General features: G+C 48.7%; 1 protein-coding gene across 21 annotated transcripts in view; it reads left to right on the top strand.

Annotated features, from left to right (window-relative positions):
* Positions 1-24,975, top strand: part of LOC111833245 (protein-methionine sulfoxide oxidase mical3a-like) — a 74,371-nt gene that overhangs the window by 27,533 nt on the left and 21,863 nt on the right. For 11 of the 21 annotated variants that reach the window (XM_023791303.2, XM_023791314.2, XM_023791313.2 and 8 more), the window contains 26 exons: positions 2,507-2,885; positions 3,062-3,269; positions 3,532-3,648; positions 3,811-3,912; positions 4,374-4,529; positions 4,910-5,010; positions 6,794-7,051; positions 7,207-7,322; positions 7,476-7,602; positions 7,702-7,795; positions 7,936-7,965; positions 8,358-8,505; positions 9,229-9,425; positions 9,514-9,626; positions 9,719-9,769; positions 9,966-10,145; positions 11,435-11,542; positions 12,915-12,998; positions 13,702-13,794; positions 14,032-14,130; positions 17,457-17,567; positions 18,071-18,169; positions 19,910-20,017; positions 20,399-20,585; positions 21,658-21,749; positions 22,026-22,116. In XM_023791303.2, the coding sequence (XP_023647071.2) occupies positions 2,610-2,885; positions 3,062-3,269; positions 3,532-3,648; positions 3,811-3,912; positions 4,374-4,529; positions 4,910-5,010; positions 6,794-7,051; positions 7,207-7,322; positions 7,476-7,602; positions 7,702-7,795; positions 7,936-7,965; positions 8,358-8,505; positions 9,229-9,425; positions 9,514-9,626; positions 9,719-9,769; positions 9,966-10,145; positions 11,435-11,542; positions 12,915-12,998; positions 13,702-13,794; positions 14,032-14,130; positions 17,457-17,567; positions 18,071-18,169; positions 19,910-20,017; positions 20,399-20,585; positions 21,658-21,749; positions 22,026-22,116 (3,346 nt within the window). In that variant the 5' untranslated portion in view covers positions 2,507-2,609. Of the gene's footprint in view, positions 1-2,506; positions 2,886-3,061; positions 3,270-3,531; positions 3,649-3,810; positions 3,913-4,373; positions 4,530-4,909; positions 5,011-6,793; positions 7,052-7,206; positions 7,323-7,475; positions 7,603-7,701; positions 7,796-7,935; positions 7,966-8,357; positions 8,506-9,228; positions 9,426-9,513; positions 9,627-9,718; positions 9,770-9,965; positions 10,146-11,434; positions 11,543-12,914; positions 12,999-13,701; positions 13,795-14,031; positions 14,131-17,456; positions 17,568-18,070; positions 18,170-19,909; positions 20,018-20,110; positions 20,252-20,398; positions 20,586-21,657; positions 21,750-22,025; positions 22,117-24,975 lie in introns of those variants that run through there. The other 10 variants (XM_023791317.2, XM_023791322.2, XM_072717805.1 and 7 more) reach the window with 6 other exon arrangements.

Here is a 24,975-nt window from a genome sequence, read left to right as displayed (position 1 = left end):
CACATATGGCACCAATGATGTTTCAGGCAATGATGAGTCACCTGTAACCATACTTATGACCTGCTGATGTCTGCATATTAATAGGATGTTGGCAGTAATTGGCACGTTAACAGAAAGGTGGATATTGTTTGAGTCATCACATGCACACTTATGTGGGAACTTTTTTTCTTTTGGTCTGTAAACGTGTAGCGCACAATATCTTTCTGAACTTCTTAAAAGTGATTTTCCTGGATTGCTATCTTTTATCTTTTAGAAACATAATTTCATTGTAGCAAGCAGTTTTTTTTTTTTTTTTTTGCATTTGCTGTATTAAGTCTTTTGTGAGTCACAGCTGATGGGGTCTGGAGACTCTGCAGAAGGGGTTTGGTCATCAGATGATTTCTATGCGATGCAGAGGCCCCCATCTCCGTCAGGGACGAGTTAATGAATAGGATCATAAGGCTGCTGTCACAGGGCCAGATACAGGCTGGCACATTCCGGAGCTGTGAGCGTAGGCCTCTGCATCACTATTGTGATTCAGAGAGGGAAGTACTGGAGATATTACCAGCAATGGGTATCTTGGTCTTTGTGTGGCCTGGAGATTCTCGTTCGCTGTTTTAGACGTTAATGTAGGAGCAACGGGGAAAGTGGTTCTGGATATCTGCCATGTGACTCCAGCGTGTTTCTGGATGTTTCCTGTAGGCCTCAGGAAATCTGTCCTGATGACACAGCGCTGGGATAACGTTTGGTTATGGGCACAGGGCCACAGAAAACCTAGCTCAGCTGTGGACTCCATCTCTCATCCCTCACAGAAGCCTTTTTAGTTGCGCGGGCTGCATTGAGCCTGAAGGATATCGGCCGTCATTGGGTGGGCCAGGTGTGCCATCCTGCGGGGGAGAGGAAGGGGTTGTGCTGAGGCTGAGTGAGCTGAGAGCGCCGTGTTTTCTTAGCAGCTCCCACCGGGCCCTCTCTCTACCTACTGTCAGCTCCTGGCCTGCCACAGCCTCTCCGGTTTTCCTGGGCACCAGCTTCAAGGCTGTCTGCAGTGTGCTGTCTGCAGTGTGCTGTCTGCAGTGTGCTGTCTGCAGTGTGCTGTCTGCAGTGTGCTGTCTGCAGGCCTCTTTATGCTTGATCTTGCTGCGCACTGCTGTCTGCTGGTTTAGCTTTAAAGGCCAATGGCTCTCTGCGCTCAAAGAAGGTTGGGTTTAGGGATAGTGTAGACACTAGCTGCAGAACTATCATTATCTCTCATGATATTAGAATGATTCTGTTTAACTAGGGAGCTTCTCCTTCCTGTGCAAGATAGATCAGTCTTTGACTTTTGGCTTAGGCTTTGCACTCTTTTCCCTCATTGCAATGTCCACAAGCACCCGAGGAATGATTCCAGTTGATGAATTTCACTGGAAAGATTTAATCTTTAATCTGGTTTTTATCTTGTAGTTTCACATGAAGTGTCTGGCATATAGAAGAGATTGTCCTATTGAAGCTTATTTCCTCTCCTTCGGGATTTTTCATCATCCGTAGGTGGATTGGTTAATCGTCCGACCCTGTCTTTGTCTATAATCTGTCATTATGGGGAGATGTTAATTTTCATTTAGTGAAGATGTGAAAGCAGGGAAAATGTACTTTGTGAACTGTGGAGAACAAAAGTTCACTAAGAATGGAACTACAGCAGCCAGAAAGTCAAAAATACTCAATCTTTGTTTTGCACCTGGGAAAACCTTACTGGGGCCTTTCTGGTTGCATATCTTGAATCTTGGTTATCATTATTGACTGTCCTGGGGTTTGAGGTTTAGTCAGTGTCCCCTCCCCTTCTTTTCTTCTGTGAAGCCCCATTTTTCATCATGTTTTTTGACATGGCTTGGGCTTGGGCTTTGTGAGAAACATGGATCTTGCCGTTGCTCTTTAGTGCTGCACTCCAATATTATGATTCGAAGGCCTGCCTTTGTCCTGGTTGGGTTTATGTGAAGAAAAGGGCTTCCTGTTATTGGTCCGTGCCATTAGATAAGACGTCAGGTTCATGTGACAGTATGATCGATCCATGGCACAGACTTCGTTTCTGAGATCTGCTTCTTAACATAATTTAGGGTGTTTCTTGGTTGTTCTGTGTTTATCGCAGTATGTGATGGTGCATCCTGTTCTGTACTTCTTGGTTACACGGTAAGACAAGGGCACTTTTTGTGACGAGACTCTGAAGCACAGGAAAGAACAGAAATAGCCATAATTACATGATGTGGAACCCAGTTGAGATTTAAATCTTAAGTAGAAAATCCAACTTGCAACCCTATGCTAGTGAAACTAGAGAATGACGGTTGTGGATTTTTTTCTTAGAAAAATGTCTTCGCAGTTGTCGTCAGACATGGTAGAAAATGTACCTTCCTTACATTTTGTCCTGCTGATATTTTCCACACATGCAACTTTGTTTTCCTTGTCATTCTGGAAGCTTTTGATGTGGATTTTGTTGCATAATGCCCACGCCTGTGTGGTCACTGTGAGTGACAGACATTCTGTCTTGTTTTCCTGGCAGTAGAGCAATGTCTGAAGGTCAGAAGTGAACTGGAGGCACAGCTAGTGTGAGGGGGCCCGTCCCAGCCACCTGTGCCCGGGGGGGACAGCTGTGCCTCTGGACCATGGGGGATGGCGGTGTCGGAAATGGAGGAGAGTCGGTGAACCAGTCCCATGTCCTCTTCGACCGCTTTGTCCAGGCGACCACCTGCAAAGGGACACTTCGGTCCTTCCAAGAGCTATGCGACTTCCTAGAGCTGAAGCCCAGCGAGTACCGCATCTTCTACCACAAGCTCAAGTCTAGGCTGAACTACTGGAAGGCCAAGGCCCTCTGGGCCAAGTTGGACAAGAGGGCCGGCCATAAAGACTATAAAAAGGGCCGTGCCTGCACCAACTCAAGGGTGAGCTTCCTGATCTGCCCACCTGATCTTCACTCGCGGTCATGGTTATACCGACCTTAATTATCTCTTGTCCCTTAAACCGTTTCGTCACTTTTTACCAGGTTTAGGTCAACTTGCAGGTGACTGGTGATGGCTAGTGTCTTGATAGGATTTTTTTCCCTTGCTGCTCCTCTCAGTGCTTGATCATCGGTGCGGGACCATGTGGCCTCCGGACGGCCATAGAGCTGAGCTTCCTGGGAGCCAAGGTGGTGCTGCTGGAGAAGCGGGATGCCTTCTCGCGCAACAATGTGCTGCACCTCTGGCCCTTCACGATCCAGGACCTGCGTGGCCTTGGGGCGAAAAAGTTCTATGGGAAGTTCTGCGCTGGAGCCATTGACCACATCAGTGAGTGGAGGAGCCAATTTGCCCTGTGAATTTATTTGTAAACAATTACCCAAGAGCAGATGAATGATAGATTTTAGAAAATGCATTCGAGGGTGTCTAGGGTGGTAAGTTCTGTCTAACCTCAGGGTTGGCAGACAGATGACAGACCCTGAAAGAGAAGGTTTTTACTCCAGTTCTGGAGAAGGAGCCCATCTCTGTATTGACCCTAAGTGCCATCCTCGCTTTGAGCCGAGTAAGAAATAACAGCCGGGCTCTTCTTTAGGCATCCGCCAGCTCCAGCTGATTCTGCTAAAGGTCGCTTTGCTGCTGGGCATAGAGATCCATGTCAACGCTGAGTTCAAGGGGTTAGTCGAGCCACCAGAGGACCAGGAGAATGAGAGTAAGTTTGGCTCCTGCTTGCCCACTGTTGTACTCCTGCTGTTTAGAGACTTTTTTTATCCTCAGTGCAGATTCAGGTATTTTATTCATATGATTTGAGTGTGTGATGAAATGATTAATTTTCTGGAGAGGCTCAGCGGAACCCCTGTACCGTGTTTCCTAGGGATAGGATGGAGAGCTGAGGTTTCCCCAGGGACACATCCTGTGAATGAGCTGGAGTTTGACGTTGTCATTGGTGCAGATGGTAGAAGAAACACTCTGCCTGGTAAGGACAGTCTTCTGGCCCCTCGCAGATGGAGGTGGATCTTTGTCCAGGATAGTGTTGGTGTGTCCCGTTTCTTAAGTATCTACTGGGATGAGTAACAGAGTTCAAACTGATGTCTTTTATCACTTGGAAACCCTTTACCTTTCTCTCTCTGTCTCTCTCTCTCACACACACACACACACACACACACACACCAATTCAATGACTAACTCCTCTAGTACCTGCTGCTGTGTCTGTCTGCCCATTTAACTGTTGGAGGCTCAAAGTCTTATCACTGCTAAGTCAGGTGATAGAAGAAGATTATGGAGAGACAGTAGGAAATAGCTGTAAAAATAAAAGGGGGATCCCCTTGTTACTGTCGATTCCTTTATGTTCCCAAGCGGTGTCACCGCCTCACTCCCCTTCTATGGTGCCATGCAGCATGATATGTGAGATGATGCTTCCTGTCTCCGGTCACCCAGGGTTCCGTAGGAAGGAGTTCAGAGGCAAGCTGGCCATCGCCATCACGGCCAACTTCATCAACCGCAACACCACGGCTGAGGCTAAGGTGGAGGAGATCAGTGGCGTGGCCTTCATCTTCAACCAGAAGTTCTTCCAAGACCTGCGGGAGGCCACAGGTGAGCTCCTCTCTGCAGTGCCGTACCTGAGCGATGTGTGCTGGAAATGCAGAACAGCAAAGCAGGGCTATCTGCCGATTCATCATTGTGTAGGTAGGCCTTTCTCATCCGCTTAGGCGCAGTGTCTGTTCATTTCGTTTGATGCTTTTTGAAGGAGGAACAGTGGAGCCAACCAAATGTGGACCATTAATTGTGGTCAGAAGAGCCTCTCAATTAAGAGATGATCAGCTTGACAGGGCTTTGAGAATGTCTGTTGCTGTATAATCACTGGCGTTACCCACAATCCTCTATTGAGGGGAAAGTACCACAGCCCAAGTGGTGGAAAATGGGGATGGGGGTTCCTGGGTAGGAAAATAAGTTTCTCTCTCTCTGATTCCTAGGAATCGACCTGGAAAACATTGTCTACTACAAAGATGACACGCATTACTTTGTCATGACTGCCAAAAAACAAAGTCTACTGGAGAAGGGAGTCATCCTGCATGTGAGTGATTAAAGCCTCCCGTGGAGGGTGGGGTGGAGGTTGGGGGCGGGGGGCACGTCTGGGGCACACACACACACACACACACACACACACACACACAGCCTGCCAGATGGAACAGCCCCGCTTAGCAAACAAGCTGAACCACGCTTAACGAGAACTTTATATACTTTGAACAATGCCAGTCTTCTGACAGTTTTCTTAGGAAGTATAATCTCAAGATTAAAAGGTTGTCTTGGGTATTTGGATTTACTTGTTGAAACAGGTTGGTTTTGCCTTCCAATTGTATTTGTTTAGGTTCTGGACCTGTGGTGTTTGAGTGAGTTATTCTGACATTGAAACATCTATTGTGCTGTTCATAAGAAATGGTAACTGTCTTGTTTTGAGTTTTCTGTGGAGATTGTATGGTGGTACTTTGATGAGCTGTTGACTTGCAAGTCCGTGTTTTGATGCATGCCTCACATCAGCCGTGAAAGGCACAGATTCATTTCAGCATCGATAAACTTTGTGGACTCTGCAGTTTTTGAAATTCCAGCTTCAGTTTTTTCTTGTGTCAATTCGGACCAAGTTGTGTGGTCTTTACAAACTGCGAGACCCTGGACAGGGGCACTGACCCTCTGGAATTTCCCGGATCTCAGTCGGAGGCTCTGTTTGGTCACTCTGTTTAGTCAGTGACCGGATGGCGTAGGGGCATTGGATGTAATGACCCCAAGCGGCGAGGTGCAGGGCATGTTGGAATCTGGTTAATCTCTGTTCTGGGGAGTTCTTCCACACTGGGTTCATTTTTAGTCCATGTTTTTCTGTGGTGGTTGAACACCGACGCGTGATGATGGAATGTCGACATCTGAGCTTTCGGCTCTGTGGGACGTCTTGAAATCCAGATGTAGCACGTCAGCATAATGCAGCCACGGGGTGGAGGTCTCTGAAAGTGTGGTACATGGTCCAGCTTCCCCCTGTTGCTGTTAGAGATGAGAGTGGCTTCTACGTGGATTAGCAGGGATGCATCATCCTGGTACCTAATACAGTACTGTATGTCTGGAATGGCATGTAAAATTAAAGAGCACGCCCTAATTCCACCACAAATCCCGGTGTTTCCAGAAGCCTGACTTGTGTATATTAAGGACTGTAATGGTTAGGAATTCCTTTTCTTGGTTCTGCGTGGTGACGCTGCCGCACTGGCTGCCGCACTGGCTGCCGCACTGGCTGCCGCACTGGCTGCCGCACTGGCTGCCGCACTGGCTGCCGCACTGGCTGCCGCACTGGCTGCCGCACTGGCTGCCGCACTGGCAACACCATTGCTCGGTTCCAGTCCTCATAACACACCACATGTGCTCATGTTTACTCCAGTGGAGTTCTTAATTAGGCTTTATTGAGCTGTTGTTTCAGGAGCAGCTGCTTGGTTAAAGTCATATGAATTGGAATACAGTTATTGCGATTGTATTAAACTGAGTTAAATTCCTGCACAGCTTGGAAAAATTGGAAATGATGGAGTATCGATTAATATAAACACACTTACAAAATAAGCAGCAAATGATCAACTAAAGTGCTCCCTGGCGTAATAAATGTTTAAAATCACCAAATGAAATGCGCATTTAGTGCTGGACTCTTCCCTCGGAAAATGTGCTGATGTTAATGTATCTCAGGTTGGCTGTATCTAGTCAAGCTGAGCTTGATGACTGTCTGGAGGGTGGTGTGTCTCTTCGCTTCTTCCTGCGTCTGTTTGACACATGTGGCACTATGTCGCAGTCCCTGCGCGCTAACGCTAACGCTAACATCCGTCCCGCAGGACCATGCCGACACGGAGCTGCTGCTCTCCCGGGGCAACGTGGACCAGGCTGCCCTGCTGGCCTACGCCCGCGAGGCTGCCGACTTCTCCACCAACCAGCAGCTGCCCACGCTGGACTTCGCCATTAACCACTACGGGCAGCCGGACGTGGCCATGTTCGACTTCACCTGCATGTACGCGTCTGAGAACGCGGCGCTGGTGCGACAGCGTAACGGGCACCAGCTACTGGTGGCACTGGTGGGGGACAGCCTGCTGGAGGTGAGGGGGCGCATGGGCAGCGTGCTGTCAGCTGGAGGTGGTGGGGGGGGCGCGCGAGAGATGTGGAGATGATAGTTCAGACATTTTGATCAAATTTGCCGAAGAGCAGTAGTTCATGGAGGTGCGAATGCTGAAAGCCGTGGCTCCCCCTGCAGCCCTTCTGGCCCATGGGCACGGGCATCGCCAGGGGCTTCCTGGCAGCCCTGGACTCGGCCTGGATGGTGCGCAGCTGGTCCCAGGGCACCGCGCCGCTGGAGGTGCTGGCTGAGAGGTGGGTGGACCGCATGTTACACAGCCACCTGTATGACATCGTTCTATTGCTGACTGATCAGAATGAGCCCGGCTCTGCTAAGCTAAAAAATGCCCATGGTAACTAGGGAGTAATCTCTCACTAACCCCCCCCCCCCCCACCCCACCCCCAAAGGGAGACCATCTATCGCCTCCTTCCTCAGACAACCCCCGAGAATGTCAGCAAGAACTTCAGCCAGTACAGTGTGGACCCTACCACACGCTACCCCAACATCAACCTCCATTCCCTCAGGCCCAACCAGGTGTGTCTCACCTGCATTGCCTGTCTCATACCAATGTTAATGTTGTGTAATACCAGCGTGCGCCACCAGGGGAGTGACCTGCATTACTGCCGTTCACAGGTGCGACACCTCATAGACACAGGGGAGTGCAGGGACCCACGAATTGATATGGAGAATGCAGTCAACGGTTTGACACCCAAGCTAACACGAAACGGTGAGGAACCACCTTTACGCTGGCCTCTGTTGGGTACTCTGGGTTTATCCATGGTTCTGTTACGGTGAGTATGCGTGTCCCTAAACTTGAATGCTCTGTTATTGCAGTTGAAGTATAACAATGTGTCATTCTTGTCCTAGAATATGGTCAGCTTGAGAACATTTTGGAAGGTAAAATTACCAGTCACTAAAATTTGCATGAAGCCCGTCAAGAATCAGTAATTTGGCCATATTGTTCATTTTAACACTGAGGCTTCAAACTCACCAATTACAGTTCATAGAAAACAGTTTTTTGTTTTACAGAAAAAATGGATTATGGCATCTTGGAAGGTTAATTTGACTTACTGACTGATCAGCAGGGTAATAACTAACAATTGATTAGCATTTTGTAACGCTTACAGTCTACGTAATCTGTGTTCAACTTTATAGTTATAAGGCTATTAGACCTTGGGACTTTGGTCATGTGACTAACTGGGCGCCTTGGGATTGGCGGAGCCGTTGGCTGGGCGACACTGGGCCCTGGGTTTGTGTCAGTCACTGTGGTGCCATGCTGTGTTCCGCAGACTCCATCGCCCGATCCAGCAAGCTGCTGAGCTGGTGTCAGCGACAGACACAGGGCTACCGGAATGTCAGCGTCACCGACCTCACCACGTCCTGGAAGAGTGGCCTGGCCCTGTGTGCCATCATCCACCGCTACCGGCCCGACCTCATGTGAGAAGCCTGCTGAGATCCGCACCCAGGAGCTCTGTAATGGGAGAAGCCGTGCAGGACTAGACCCGTAATGGGAGTCGTCTTTACGCTGAATCCCGCTGTGCTACGTTGGCGACCGTCTCCTGTAGTCTTTGTGCGGCAGAATGTTTGCATGGCAGCAGTGAGCAGCGACTGATCTGAGTCACAGATTCCCCCCCCCCCCCGAATGCGCCCTGTTGGGGAGAGAGGGCAGCTTGTCCGTGACCCAGCTCAACCGCTGATCAGTTAGCCTGTGAATTTTCTCCGGGATATTCAACCGCAGGGGCAATTCTTGGATTTAATGAGGTGTGTGGCATGCGAGGGGCCATCATTCATAGAGGAGCAAACCTTATCAGCTAATGATGTTTTGAATCGGTGAGTGACAGAGGAGGAGGCACTCCGAGGGCCAATCACCTTTCAGCTCCGGCCAGTACCTCTGTGGCTCCACCCCTGCTCATCCGTTCATCAAGGAATTGTGGAAGATGCCATTAAACGTCTAGTGATGTCGTGTTATTTTTTCCCCAACTTTTATAGAAGTGTTCGTGTGCGCTCAGGGCACTTTTAGTGGCTAATCTGTGGGCGTGGTAAACACACACGATGGTGGGGCAGCTTTGAGCGGACACTCGATATGGCCATGGCATCTGCCCTATCATTTTGTGCTTATGTCTCTCCCCTCCCACCCATGGGTCTCCTGTGTCCCTGCAGTGATTTTGACTCCCTAGAGGAGCGAGACCTGGAGAAAAACAACCAGCTAGCTTTCGATGTGGCCGAACAGGAGTTTGGCATCTCGCCCATCATGACTGGCAAGGAGATGGCATCAGTGGGGGAGCCCGACAAGCTCTCCATGGTCATGTACCTCAGCCAGTTCTATGAGATGTTTAAGGACACGGTGCCCCCTGGTGGTGAGTGCTGGAATGTCATCAGCAACACGCATGCCGTGTGGCCCTTGGCCTTGGGGAAACTTTTTTTTTTTTTCCTTTGGCTTTTCAGAGAACAACAACCTCAGTCCAGAGGACAAGGCAGCCCTGATTGCCAGCACAAAGTCTCCGATTTCCTTCCTGAGCAAACTTGGACAGAGCATCACCCGCAAGCGTAATCCCAAGGTCCGGATCACCCGCCTCTTCTGGCATGATGCCCACTGGTAAATCGCGAAAATGTCAGTGTGTAACTGCAGGCATTCCTTACTGTCCCTCAGGACCAGAAGGAGCTGGAAGGCAAGAGGAGGAGAACCAGCCTCACCGAAGATGTAAGCAGTGACCGGCTGTCATTTTTATGATGACAGTGTGTGTTGGTTTCTAGAAGCTTGGTTTTATCCATTGTCTCCTGATGGGGTTCTGTGTTGCTGCACATGCCTTGTCCTGCTTGGATAAATAAATAAAGCCGTTCAGAATGTGCTTGAGATTCGTTGCACAGGGTTCAGCCATATTGTCTCTGACACCCAGGAGGGGTTCCCGAGGGTCCGTTGTGAGGACCGGCCCGGTCTGGCCACCACCCTGACGGAGCGCCGGGTTGATGCCGTAGCCGGCGGCAACAACAACAACAAAGTGAAGTCCATGGCGTCCCAGCTGCTGGCCAAGTTTGAGGAGAACGCCCCCGTGCCTTCCTCAGGCCTGAAGAGACAGGTGAGCAGCCGTGCAAATGTGTCCAATTCCTGGACAGGTGTGCACAGGGACTCCCCCGTGGATACGAGAGAGATGGTACCTTCCTAACCTCTCTAATTCCGCTCAGCTGCACTCCTTCAGGGTCTGCTTGTGTGTTTAAGTGCAGTATTGATTAATTATGAAAATCTGTTAGCGATTAACTGGCCTGATGCTCATTAACATGGCAGCCCCTCACTTACCGTGTCGGTGATGTTTGTTTACAGATTGTAGGTGTTTGCGTGACTGGCCTGGGCTGGCTTGGCCTGGCATCGCGGGTAACGGAGTCGTATTGCGCTGAGATTTTCCTGTTAGGGCCGTGCCAGTTCACTGACCCGGCTTTATGGGGCGGGTGGTCCGGAGGAGGGGGCTGTTGAGGAATAACACATCTTTCCCTCTATTGCTCTCTCGCTGTCACACTTCATTATGGAAGTGGATGTATATTTGGGGTTTAGTATGGAAAGGTGGGGTACACTAACCCCTAATGGTCCAGAGGACAGCTATGCAGAAGTGTGAGTTTCCATTCTGAGAATGATGATCTCTGTCAGACTGCGCTGTACAGAACCTGGGAGGAGTTAAATTCTGCACCAAATTTTGCTGAACCAGCTTTGGATGGGGAGAAATGTTTTAAATTCCTGTGGAAACTGTGTTCTTCGCTGAGGTTTCGGTGTCCATAATGGATTAATGGTCTCAAACGGCTGGTGCCTTTTGAAGTGAAGAAACCATTCAAGTCGATATGGCATATTCAGTGTTACATCCCCACCTGTGTGTGTGTGTGTGTGTGTGTGTGTGTGTGTGTGAGTGTGAGAGTGTCACGTTACACCTTTAGCTCTCCTTGTGACAGTTGAGCTCCCTGCTTCATACTCACATTTTCCCGTGTGTGCGTGTGTGCGTGCGTGCGTGCGCCTCATGTTACTGCTATACCTCTCCTAGTGACAGCTGCGCTCCCTTCTTCACACTCACATTTTCTCCCCTAACAAACTCCCTAAATCTCTGCTCTCTTCATGGGGACTGGAATTGTGGGCTTGGACTCTGATTATAATGATACACGTTCCAGCTCTGATTGTATTGTAACAGTTTCCTGCTTTCTTTATTATTTTGATTAGCATAAAGTTCATAATTGTTATTCCATCTATCATTTCAACCAGCATGTCTTCCCATCAGTTATTTTCTCTTCTCTTTCTGCCTCCTCTCCTTCTACACTACGCCCTCATGCTTGGGGGGGTGGGCTTTTCCTTGGGCTCCTTCGATTTGCCCACATGCACCCCCACCAGACACGGGGGGGCTCAATGCCCAACCTGGACTTTCTGCTGCCTGTTTCTTCATCGCTCGTGTCCCAGAATGATCCGCTGTACCTTGTCCACATCCCCGCCTGGAGAAAGGTAGAGTAACAAACCCCCCAGTCTTGTAATATCCCTGTCAGTTTTTTTTTGGGCATTATGGCAGTCTGAGTGTGTGTTTTCCGAGGGTGACCAGATAATCCATGTTAGCGAGGACGCTTTGAGCTACGTCAGATTTGACAAACTTCTTTAAAACCGAAAGGCTCCTGTGTTTGGCTAATTAGTTCAGTTCTTCTTGCACTTTAACTGGTTTGTTTCCTTCATTGAAGGACTCGTCCAGCTGTTTCACATTAACATCAGTGACACATGCATGATTAATGGAGACTGACCAATCAGCACACAGCAAGAACTCAGCGTTTAAGTGTTTAAACTTAAGCGTTTACATCCATGTCGTTTTAATTGTAATGGTAGTATACAAATCCTGTTCTAGCTAAAATTTCCTCCCAGACACGGATTATCTGGTCACCCTAGTTTTCCCCTGTAAACATTAAGGAACCCACACGATGGATAGGTACTAGATTTACTGCCATCACAGTGGCCTGTAGACGCAATGGCTGATTACAAGATTTTGTGCTCAGATTTACAATAGAAGCAATATAAGTGCGAAGGATGGCGTTCCTTGGGAGGTGGTTTCGGTGATTTAGGTATGTTTGGACACTGGCCCTGAGCAGGAGGAGGAACAGATGATATTCTGAAAGGATTCTGCCCAGCAGGGGCAAGCGGGCTGTCTCCACTCTAGCGCCCTCTGTAGGTATTCCTCATTAAGCTCATCCCCATAACATTAAATGAAGGGCAAATCAACATGTGTAAGGTTCAGCATTTCCAGATTTCCCTGTGTTGACCAGTTCATTTTTTTTGTTATAGATATTTCTGTGGCTGAAAGCAGAAAGTTCTGACTTTTTATTTAGAATAGCTTCTGTATAGTTATATTAAATGTAGCGTGATCGCTTTAAGGGCTGGCACGATCCCATTTGCGCTTCACCATCCATCCTTGTTTGACAGGTCAGCTGGCTTCCCACATAAGGAAGCGTTCCCTCAAGCAAGTGGCATCTTGCTGAGTCCCGCTCCGAGCGCCGCTCCTTTCCTCACATATCCCGTTTTGCAGGCTTGCTTTCCCGCTAGAATGCGAATGGCCGCATTCTTCTTGAGCTGTCTCTCCTGCGATGGGCTTGTCAGGGCTGAATGTGCCTAAACAGCAATTTTCACCTTTAATGGACAATCGTCCCGGTTTGCTGCACGCTAACCTCACTTCCTGTTCACAGGAAGTTTTAGATGTGATGAGGTGGCATGTGTGCTTGTGGGCACCTAGTGCTGTGCCAGGTCAGCTGATCCCTGGCACAGCCAGTAGACGAGACCCCCTCTGGCGTATTTGAGGAATGACTGCACTGATCCTGTCCCCTCTCATCTCCTGAAGGCCAGAAGCTGTTCCGGCTCGCGGAGCTGCCCTAAGAAAATCATTCTACTCTCCTCCTCTTCCTCGCTCTCTCTTCATGCGCAGGTGACGCCTCGTGCCCAGTCTCTGGCACGCCCTTTGCCCTTTCTTGTTCTTCGTTGCTGTCACACTCTCTCCTCTCAAACCTCTTGTTACTCCCTTTAGGTTGGGCCTGGTTACCAGCTGAGGTTTTCTTTAGGTGGCACCTGTAGCTAAATTGATTCACGGATGCAGCTGAGTGCTTTACTAGCGTAAGTCAGGATATCTAAAATGCTGAGGGGCACTAGAGTAGGGTTCCTCCTGGAACTTTTCCTGGTAATCTGGACTTCGCTAGTCTGGATTTAATTGCGGTTCCTACCTGTCGCTCCAAGAGGCAGGTGATGCTGGTCCCGTGGTGTCGTGTTGAGTTCTCATCCTCCTAGGGACTTGTTTGTGTTGAGGGAGATACAGACTGTCCCTCTGTTGCCTTCCTGGAGCTCATTTTAAGGTGCACTGGCTGATATTTAAATCTGTAGCTGATGATTCTTCATGAAGCAGAGCTTGTGTTACAAGGACACTTGGTACAGTGTTTTGGAGAATGTCTGATTTTTTTTTTATAGGTGTAATAGCATATCAGTATTTGTGTGGGATGTCTTGTTGCCTAGATCTCTTCCAAGTTAATTTCTAATCAGCTCAGTTCAAATTCCTTGCATGGTGTTGCTGGGTCTGGTTAATTTGGGTTGTTCAGTCTTTACTCTCCATCCAGAGCTCAACTTGCTCTCTCCTGCAGGAGCCACAGCTCCCCCTTGAGGACCAAACAGCTACATACACCCCTAATGTCTATCTGGCCTCTAAGTTTAAAGACAAGCCTGAGAAGCCACAGGTGAAACAACGCACCCCCCCCCCCCTCTCTTTATACAAGACACATGCGATACGTGGTGCAGCCCACCTCCTGATTACAGAGGTGTCTTTGTGGCCAGTGCAGCACTCACAGCTAAGACTTCATGCATAATTTTCCATTTTTACTCTCTAAAACAATTCTGATTCCTTTGCCGCATTTTCTGTTTCCTTGTATAACATTGCCTTCTGTTTCTGTCTCTCTCCTGTGTCTTGTCTGTAGCCCATGAAAAAACCCTCGCGCTCCTTTTTAGAGCAGTGGTACCAGTCTCAGGGTCTCAGTCCCGGCAGCCCTTCCCTTTCCCATGATTCCCTCTGTCAGGTAGCCCAGCCTGGGTCTGTGCTGCTGATGGTGGAAAGCCTGAAGTTTGTGTGAAAACGGGCCTGCTAGAGAGCAGTCTGTAACATGACGTACTGACCTGGACCCCCTCACGCCTGGTATAGAGCAGTCTGTAACATGACGTACTGACCTGGACCCCCTCACGCCTGGTATAGAGCAGTCTGTAACATGACTTACTGACCAGGGCCCTCTCACGCCTGGTATAGAGCAGTCTGTAACATGACTTACTGACCTGGGCCCCCTCACGCCTGGTATAGAGCAGTCTGTAACATGACTTACTGACCTGGGCCCCCTCACGCCTGGTATAGAGCAGTCTGTAACATGACGTACTGACCTGGACCCCCTCACGCCTGGTATAGAGCAGTCTGTAACATGACTTACTGACCTGGGCCCCCTCACGCCTGGTATAGAGCAGTCTGTAACATGACTTACTGACCTGGGCCCCCTCACGCCTGGTATAGAGCAGTCTGTAACATGACTTACTGACCTGGGCCCCCTCACGCCTGGTATAGAGCAGTCTGTAACATGACTTACTGACCTGGGCCCCCTCACGCCTGGTATAGAGCAGTCTGTAACATGACGTACTGACCTGGACCCCCTCACGCCTGGTATAGAGCAGTCTGTAACATGACTTACTGACCTGGGCCCCCTCACGCCTGGTATAGAGCAGTCTGTAACATGACTTACTGACCTGGGCCCCCTCACGCCTGGTATAGAGCAGTCTGTAACATGACTTACTGACCTGGGCCCCCTCACGCCTGGTATAGAGCAGTCTGTAACATGACTTACTGACCTGGGCCCCCCTCACGCCTGGTATAGAGCAGTCTGTAACATGACTTACTGACCTGGGCCCCCTCACGCCTGGTATAGAGCAGTCTGTAACATGACTTACTGACCTGGGCCCCCTCACGCCTGGTATAGAGCAGTCTGTAACATGAATTACTGACCTGGGCCCCCTCATGCCTGGTATAGAGCAGTCTGTAACATGACTTACTGACCTGGGCCCCCTCACGCCTGCTATTGAGCAGTCTGTAACATGACTTACTGACCTGGGCCCCCTCACGCCTGCTATTGAGCAGTCTGTAACATGACTTACTGACTTGGGCCCCCTCACGCCTAGTATAGAGCAGTCTGTAACATGAATTACTGACCTGGGCCCCCTCACGCCTGGTATAGAGCAGTCTGTAACATGAATTACTGACCTGGGCCCCCTCACGCCTGGTATAGAGCAGTCTGTAACATGAATTACTGACCTGGGCCCCCTCACGTCTGCTATAGAGCAGTCTGTAACATGAATTACTGACCTGGGCCCCCTCACGTCTGCTATAGAGCAGTCTGTAACATGAATTACTGACCTGGGCCCCCTCACGCCTGCTATTGAGCAGTCTGTAACATGACTTACTGACCTGGGCCCCCTCACGCCTGCTATTGAGCAGTCTGTAACATGACTTACTGACCTGGGCCCCCTCACGCCTGCTATTGAGCAGTCTGTAACATGACTTACTGACTTGGGCCCCCTCACGCCTGGTATAGAGCAGTCTGTAACATGAATTACTGACCTGGGCCCCCTCACGCCTGGTATAGAGCAGTCTGTAACATGAATTACTGACCTGGGCCCCTTCACGCCTGGTATAGAGCAGTCTGTAACATGAATTACTGACCTGGGCCCCCTCACACCTGCTATAGAGCAGTCTGTAACATGACGTACTGACCAGGGGTCTCTCACGCCTGCTATAGAGCAGTCTGTAACATGACGTACTAACCGAGGGTCTCTCATGCCTGGTATAGGGCAGTTTGTAACATAACGTACTGATCGAGGGGGTCTCATTCCTGGTACAGGGCAGTCTGTAACATGACTCACTGACCTGGGCCCCCTCACGCCTGGTATAGAGCAGTCTGTAACATGACGTACTGACCAGGGCCCTCTCATGCCTGCTATAGAGCAGTCTGTAACATGACGTACTAACCGAGGATCTCTCATGACTGGTACAGGGCAGTCTGTAACATAACGTACTGACCGAGGGAGTCTCATTCCTGGTACAGGGCAGTCTGTAACATGACTTACTGATCTGGGCCCTCTCACGCCTGCTATAGAGCAGTCTGTAACATGACGTACTAACCGAGGGGGTCTCACGCCTGGTATAGAGCAGTCTGTAACATGACGTACTAACCGAGGGCCTCTCACGCCTGGTACAGGGCAGTCTGTAACATGATTTACTGACCAGGGGTCTCTCACGCCTGCTATAGAGCAGTCTGTAACATGACGTACTAACCGAGGGTCTCTCATGCCTGGTACAGGGCAGTCTGTAACATGACGTACTGACCAGGGGTGTCTCATGCCTGCTATAGATCAGTCTGTAACATGACGTACTGACCAGGGGTCTCTCACGCCTGCTATAGATCAGTCTGTAACATGACGTACTAACTGAGGGTCTCTCATGCCTGGTACAGGGCAGTCTGTAACATAACGTACTGACCAGGGGTCTCTCACGCCTGCTATAGATCAGTCTGTAACATGACGTACTAACTGACGGTCTCTCATGCCTGGTACAGGGCAGTCTGTAACATAACGTACTGACCAGGGGTCTCTCACGCCTGCTATAGATCAGTCTGTAACATGACGTACTAACTGAGGGTCTCTCATGCCTGGTACAGGGCAGTCTGTAACATAACGTACTGACCAGGGGTCTCTCACGCCTGCTATAGATCAGTCTGTAACATGACGTACTAACTGAGGGTCTCTCATGCCTGGTACAGGGCAGTCTGTAATATGACGTACTGACCAGGGGTCTCTCACGCCTGCTATAGAGCAGTCTGTAACATGACGTACTAACTGAGGGTCTCTCATGCCTGGTGCAGGGCAGTCTGTAACATAACGTACTGACCAGGGGTCTCTCATGCCTGCTATAGAGCAGTCTGTAACATGACATATTAACCAGGGGTCTCTCACGCCTGCTATAGAGCAGTCTGTAACATGACATATTAACCAGGGGTCTCTCACGCCTGCTACAGGGCAGTCTTGGTGTTCAGCCTTACGTACATCCTTTACTAATTAACACAATAAGGTGAATTATTTTAATTAAACACGTTAATTGCTCTTGAAAAGCTTGACCTGCTTGATTATGGAATGTCACTCCCCAGTGTCTCATTTAACTGGACCCCAGCCTCTCTCCCTGCATCTGCAAAGCCTGGTCTGGGATGGTGACCCCCGACTTTTGGCTGTGCCTGACTGGAGTGTGTGGCTTAACCATTGTAACTTCTGGGCTCTGCCCTTTGCCGCACTGAGCTAATCATCCTCTCTCCTGCAGGAGTCGCAGGTCCCCTCCTCAGAGGACCAAGTGTCTGCACACATCCCTAGCGTTAAGGAGAGGGCCGCCTGTCTGGCCTCTGCGCTTACAGACAAGCCTGAGAAGCCACAGGTGAAACAGCGCCCCCTATCTGTCACAAGGCCATTTAGACGGGAAGAAATGGAGAATATCAATGTTAGCTTCAATTAGACAACAATATAACAAGTGTCAGATTAAAATGAGGCCTTGCTGAAGCCTTGAAGAGGGAGCTCAGGCTGGCTTCTGTTATGAATGAATGAATGTTGGATTTATTTAGTGCTTTTTAAGACACCCAAAGGAACCAATGGGGAGCCACTTTAACCCCCACCACTCTGTAGCCCCCCACCTGGGTGATGCGACGGCAGCCATTCTGCACCAGTATGCTTACCATGCAGTAGCTAAGGTGGTTAAAGGGGCAGGAGAGAATTCAACAGTTAGATATGCGAGATGATTAGGAGGCCAGATTTGAAAGGGCGGAAATCAGTAGGAAATCTTAGCCAGGACATCTGGTAAACCACCTACTCTTTCCTTTTTGTATACTTGCCTGATTCGGTCCTCACTTCCTGTCTGACCGTGCTCTCTTCTCTCACCTGGAGCCTTTCAAAAAGCCTTCATGCTTCTTTATCGAGCGGTGGCACCTGTCTCGTGGTCTGCGCTCTGCCCGTGTCCTGTCCTCCTCGAACGCCCTTCGACAGGTAGCTGGGCTCAGGCCTCGCATGTGGTGTGATGACCTTTGCCCCCTGATGCTAAGCCCTTTGTGGTATAGCACACTAACCTTAGCCCTGTCACCCCCCCCACAGAACAGGCTGTGTGCTACACTCTGCTAATACTGGCTCACACAGACATACTGCCGGTCAGGCTCTGTTATACTGTAGAGCTCATTACTCATCATCAAAGGGCAGCTTCTTAACTGTGGGACATCCATGCCTGAGGACCTGGGGTTTCACTGTAGAGTGTGGAGTATACTGATTTTTGACCTCAGTCTCGTGAACTAAGACATTCAAAGTCAAAATCATAAAGTCTCGTTTTGCTGTAACTGAAATTTAAAAAATTTAAAAAGGTTATTTTCAGCTACTACTGGTTTCTTAAATTTATGGCGTTACTAGCTTACTGCAAGAGTAACTTAGATGTGTCACTGTAAGTGATGCTGCTGCAGTGGGTACTGTTTGCTGGTTTGTTTGACAGGAACAGTGCTTATTGATCACCAGAAAGAGACCTAATGAGCAAGTTGGCTCTATGGGCTAATTTTCATCTGTTGTAGCCTATACTCAGAATAAAACAGCTTATTATAAATGTCTCTTACAAATAATATACAGTGGGGAAAATAAGTATTGAACACATCAACATTTTTCTCAGTAAATATTTTTCTAATGGGGCCGCTATTATGAAATTTACATCAAATGTCGGTAACAACCAAAGTAATCTACACATACAAAGAAATCAAAACAAATAAGTCCATAAATTATATGTAATAAAGTGAAATGACACACGGAATAAGTATTGAACACGTTTACTGAAATTTAATTTAATAAAAAGCCTTTGTTGGTAATGACAGCTTCAGGGCGCCTCCTGTGCACACATTGCTCAGGTGTGATTGTGGCTCATTCTTCCACACAGACTGTCTTCATATCTTGAAGGTTCCAGGGGCCTCTCATTTGAACTCTGATCTTCAGTTGTTTCCGTAGATTTTCTATTGCTTGACTGGGCCTTTCTAACAGCTTTTTACAACTTATTTTTGATAGTTACTTATTTTCCCTGCTGTACATACAGACTAACAGCCAAATACTGCTCTGTGTTTTGTTTTTACGCCGAGTTTTCAGATGTTCACGTTTTTGGGGGTTTGGTTCAGGTCGAGTTTTGTTAGAGTGCGTTGTACTTTCATAGATACCCCACATCTCCAATGAAACGCTTAGGGCTAGTGACTAGTTAGCTGCAACAGGCCCGGTCCTCTCGAGACATACTCAGTGAAGGCCTGACCTTTCTGATCCATCCCTGGGGTCAGGAGGCTTGTGAAATGACGGGTTGCTGCTTGCACTCTCTGCCTCGAGGTTGATATTCTTGTAGGAGCTTCTGTGAGCAACATCGCAACGCTTTGGTGTGTGACCCCATGGGGGCTTTCGCAGTGGTGCTCAGGAAATGCGGCACCTCACAGCTGTCTAGATGGCAGTCCTGCTCAGCACGCTTGATCCGTCAAGCGCACGGGCGTTTGGCTTGGTTGTGCAGTAATGTCACCTTGCTTTCACCACAGCCGGAGCCTTACTGTGTATTATGGGAATTGTCATCACTGCTTGTTTTGTTTGAATAAAACCCACCTGCGTCAAGCATGAATGCCTAGACGTGCTTGCTCTGTAGTTTTCGGGTTTCCGGTACTTTTGATGGATGTTTCTTCTCTCTTTCCGTTCACTGATTGCTGTCCTTTCTCCTGCTGTTGGTAGAGCTATATTAAGATGTACACAGGGGGAGTGAGCTCATTGGCTCAGCAGTTAGTCAATCAGCTTCAGAATCAGGAGGAACCCAAGACCCTCCTTAACAAGAAGGATTTGGTAAGAGACCATGGTAGCGGCATGAGGAGCGCATCGACAGACTGAAGTGACTAATGGAGGTCCGCTTTGTGCTGAGTGCTGTTTGTCCTTTAGGGGGACCCGTAGGAGCAGAGGGGACTAATTGGGAGTTCCTGCGGCTTTAACCCTATCATCACCACTGTGGATTTGATGCTTTATTCACAGCTCTCATTTTGTATTGAGTGCAGCTGATGACTTAAAATATAGTAATTTCAGGAAGGGTGAAGGTAATAGTTTGTCATTCCATACCTGATCCAAAGAGGGTGCTGTCTCAGTTTTTCTGGCTCGAGTCGGTGGTCTCCTGAAATAGTTTGCTCCTCTAACGCTGTGCCCCCCCCCCCCCCCCCCCCCCCCGCCCCACAGTGCTCCCTGCGGAAGGAGTTTCCACAGAACATAGGAGGCAGCGATGTCTGCTACTTCTGCCATCGGCGGGTCTATGTCATGGAGCGTCTGAGCGCTGAGGGCAAGTTCTTCCATCGCAGCTGCTTCAAATGCGACTACTGTGGCACCACGCTGCGCCTGTCGTCCTACGCCTTTGACCTGGAGGACGGTACGTGTGGCCGCATTCCTGGGTGACAGCAGCAATGGTAGTACCATATTTGTCCTCATGGGGGCGATGTATGGCTCAGCAGGTTAGATCACTATGTCTGTGTTCGGAAGGTGACCAGTTCAAATCCCATGGCCAATAAGCAAGCAAGATTTTAATGAAAGTGTTTGTTAAATGAATAAAATGTAAATGAAATTAGGTAGTTTTCATACAGCCCATTTTGCCTCCCTAAGACTGACAATACTGTTGAGGCTACACACATAAAGGGTGAAATAAAGTATCTTAGCTATTATTTTGATGTTACTGCTTATGGAAATGAACTACATTGGTTAACTTCACAAAGGAAATGTTTGGTCATGTGGAGTCTTTAGCCTTTGTGTACGTAAAGTTTTGGCCCCCTACACCCTTAGTGAGAGTGAGTTTTGGGGTTGGAATGCAGGGGTTGGAACACAGGGTCATCATTTATCTTGCACTACTGGGGCAACTGAGGTTAATGGCCTTGTTTAAGGGCCATCGATGGTAGCATCCCTCTGAACAGGGGACCGGGTCCCAACCCGCAGAGCCACTCAAATCCCTCCAATGGCACTTATTTCATACATAAGCTCAGAATTAGCGTGTGAAAGGGTACAGTTACCAGTCCAGGGCTGCTTTGTCACAAGCATGCCACGAGAGAGCCCTTTGGGGCGGGTTGTGTGGCTGATGGGTACAGCTTCTCCCTGCTGGAATTCGCTGTGGCCCGTCCCGCGCTGCCATCAGCTCCTCTTTTGTTTTCTCACATAACCAGCACATTGTTGGTGCCGGAAGGGGTGGCCGTTACTACCCTGACCGCCGATGGGCTCTCGTGTAGGAACAGGCATGCCCTGTGTTACCCAGCACCCGCGTCAAATTGGGAATCGGACAAAAACCAGGCAGCGTTCGGGTCTCTCAAAAAGCCTCCTCAACTTAAGCCAATGAGGCATTGCTGTCCACCCCCTAGGACCAATGGAAACCCTTCCCTGCAGGCTTAGGGGCGGGCTGTAGGCCAGAGCGTGCTCTGTTGGTTGGTATTCCCCATCAACCCTCTTCTCTCTTACAGGGAAGTTTTACTGCAAGCCTCACTACTGTTACCGCCTGTCTGGTCAAGCGCAGAGGAAGAGGCCAGCTCCCGCCACCCCGCTCATCACCAAGGTACGCCCGACTGGAAATTCCCAAAGCCTCTTTCTTCCTGTGTTGTTTGAGAAGGTCTTCACCGCTTTTGAGTAATGCTGTGGTTGTACTGCAGTAGGATGTCATTTGTGCATAACTTGTTTATGCAGTTTAAAAAGTTAATACTTTTTTTTAATTATAAGCTAACTGTAAAAGGTGACATGCCTTCTCTGTGAGGTCTATTTAACTAAGGTGGAGGAGAAACTCCTCCCACTTCATTATTACCTTTCTGTAAACATGTCATAACCAACCCCCCAGGAAAACAAGGTCACCCCGTCCGCCCCCAATGCAGTAGACTCCTCGGGACGGGCGATGGCCACCGTGTCCCCTGGAGAACTCCGGCCCCCAGGTACCCCCCGTTCTGATCTGTCCCTGGGATTTGGGGGCTCTCTGCTGTCTCTGCTGCGTGCAGTATCTGGGACTTGCCACCAGGTGGTGCACCGCCCTTTAGATTTTCCCTTCCTGTGTACATACTGCCTGTACCTTTTCTCCTGTTTCACCCTGAATGTCCTGCTCAGCTTTTTGTAGCACACCTCTCTTTACCTGCCGGTCTAGCTCATGCTTTTTGTGTAAATTTATCTTCGACTGGCCTCCTGCCTTGCTGATTCGTTGTCATCCCGTGTACTTTTCTTGCATTGTATTGCGGTGAGATTTCGCCCCCTGCAGATGCAACATTCTGCCCTTTTTTGACGGTTTCGGAAACTAGAGGGCGCATCCGCCTGCCAAAATATCGATCCGGCATTAAGCCGCACGATGGTGGTGGCCTGGGGCTCCTCAGAATGCTGCGTCTTCAGACCTTCGCTCACACATTCATCTGTGAAACAAGCCAGCCAGGCAGAATGTGGCCAAGGTTGCGCCTCGGAGGCTGCGGCTGGTGCAGGGCAGCGAATGTGTGTGCTGCCCCCTCGGGCTCATATTATAGCAGTTAACACTGCCTGCTGCTTTCTCTCACCATCATAGGGGTTTATCTCGTGAAATGTGTGCGTGCTAATCAAAAACGGCTGCATTGTGCCTGGCTGCCTTTGTTGAAAGTTACTTTGTAAACTTAAGGCAGCCGCTGGCAGTTCTGTGTGACACTGACCCCTCCCTCTTCACTAAGAGCTATTGCCTGTATCGCTGCTTATAATTGGTCCTTCTGTGAGCTTTACCTTTCCCCCCTTCTGTCAGAGCAGCTCCGAGCTGGCGCCTCTACCAGTGCTTGCTATTGGTTCTCTGGTTATCTTTCTCTCTTGCCTCTCTGCTCTAATCCATTAAGCCTTAGGCTATAAACAGTACTGCATTTAACTAGCATAAGTGAGCCAAACATGCTAGCAAACTGCATGTGCGTAGTGATTAATCTTTTAGCATCTTGCCACTGTGTAGTATTATTATAGAGTAATTTTAATTTCCTGATAAATATAAAGGTATTGTGAATAATCTAATCATCTCATCATAAATGTAGGGTAGACTAATTGAAATGCATGGAGCTTACAAATCTTAGCATGAATTATTTTTGCTCGGTGCAAACAATTTTAGATGTGCAAAGCCAGCGTGGGCTGCGTTGCGTGTTTCCCCCGCTGAGCTGCACATTTAGGGGCGCTGGCGCCGCATGGTCAGCTGCATGGCCGCATGCTTTGGGGGCTGTTTCCCATCCCTTCACACCTGCTAGCTCACTGCGGGACTAAATTGAAACTCCCTGAATGTGGCATAGTAGTGAGTCACTCGTGTCTTTCGCACCTTCCACTAAGGTAACACTTAATTTTTCATCAACTGTTTGATGAGGTTATTTCTGTTAAATGTAGGTCACATCACTTAGACTTGACCAATCTCGACCATTTCCTGAGGTGACCAAGAGCTAGAAGTACTAGAGTTAGGTTTGCAGATGGCAAAGTAAAAAAAAAAGAAGAAAAAAACTTCTTGATTGGTTTGGTAGGGGGATAGAGGACAGGCTCAGAAACGCATAGTTCCAGTTAAGTTATTTTAAGAGTTGCTCCGAGGATGGGAGAAGGGTAAGGTACTAAAGATTGTATTTATGTAAAAATATAAAATATTACATATTAATATATTCTTTGTGAGTATTGGAAAAAATCTTAATAAAAGTGACTAGACTTCCCTTTCTGTGTGGCGTTAAATTTGTCTAACATCAAGAAATATTTATCTTTTATTTTCAGTTTTCAGTCTTTGAAATATTTCAAGTCAAGTCAATTAGGTTTATTGTTGTTTATTGGTGGATCTGCGCCAGCAATCGGAAGGTTGCTGGTTCGATTCCAGTGAATGCCAGCAGTGATTCTACATCATTGGCCCCCCGAGCAAGGCCCTTAACCCCCACTGCTTTGTCCTGGGTATGACGTTAACCTACACCCAGCCCTGCAAGCAGGTCCTCCAACTTACAGGGAAACATTTGGGGGTTGGTGGCAGGATTGGCACTCCAGCCACCGTAAAAAACTCTCACTGTCCTATTAAGACTAGTGTGGTGCTGTGGTATCAGCTGCTGCACGGCTGCCCTCGGGTTCTCATCCCTGAGGTGATTCATCTTGTGGTGGGTGTGGCACCGCACTGTATAAGTGTGTGGTCAGCCGTACACAGAGTACGCAGTGAAAGGAAACATTGTTCCTCCAGGGTCAAGGTGCAACACAAAGAACAACAACAGAAACAACACAATATTACACAAGTACAGGCAGGACAGAACTATACAGAGAGCAAAGAGAGAAAGTGTGCAAGAAACTCAACGGCAACAATACAATAGTACAGTACAAGACAACATACAGTGCAGTCGACTAAAGCAGTAACAATACTAGTTTGAATTAATACAGTATTATGACAGATGCTTTTCTAGCATCAGAAGTGTGCAAAAATGCCAAATTGAGATAGATAGCAAATAATTGTGCAAACAATAGTAGCATGACAGTGATATGCTGTTATACTGCATATGAAGCTCCAAAACAGAAGGAGCATTTGGCTGGTCACAGTCCCACAATGCATTTCTGTTTCTCCCCACTTTGAATTGCGCCAGCAGGTGGCAGCATCCTGTGTGAAAGACTAACCTGAAGATAATTCAGCCTAACTGTGAGGCAGTGATTACAGCGAGTGTGGTGCAGATGGTGTGTTTTTTTTTTTTCTCTCTTTCCCTGGGCTTCTCCATCCTCATGGGGATCGTGTGTGCCTGCCCTGCGGTGCTGTGAGCCTGAGCCTCAGTGTCTCTGTCCCCTTCACGCGACACTCCCATCAC

Source organism: Paramormyrops kingsleyae, chromosome 1 (assembly GCF_048594095.1).
Source record: "Paramormyrops kingsleyae isolate MSU_618 chromosome 1, PKINGS_0.4, whole genome shotgun sequence".
In the NCBI taxonomy this organism is placed as follows: Eukaryota; Metazoa; Chordata; class Actinopteri; order Osteoglossiformes; family Mormyridae; genus Paramormyrops; species Paramormyrops kingsleyae.
This window is presented reverse-complemented; position numbering and strand designations above follow the sequence as displayed.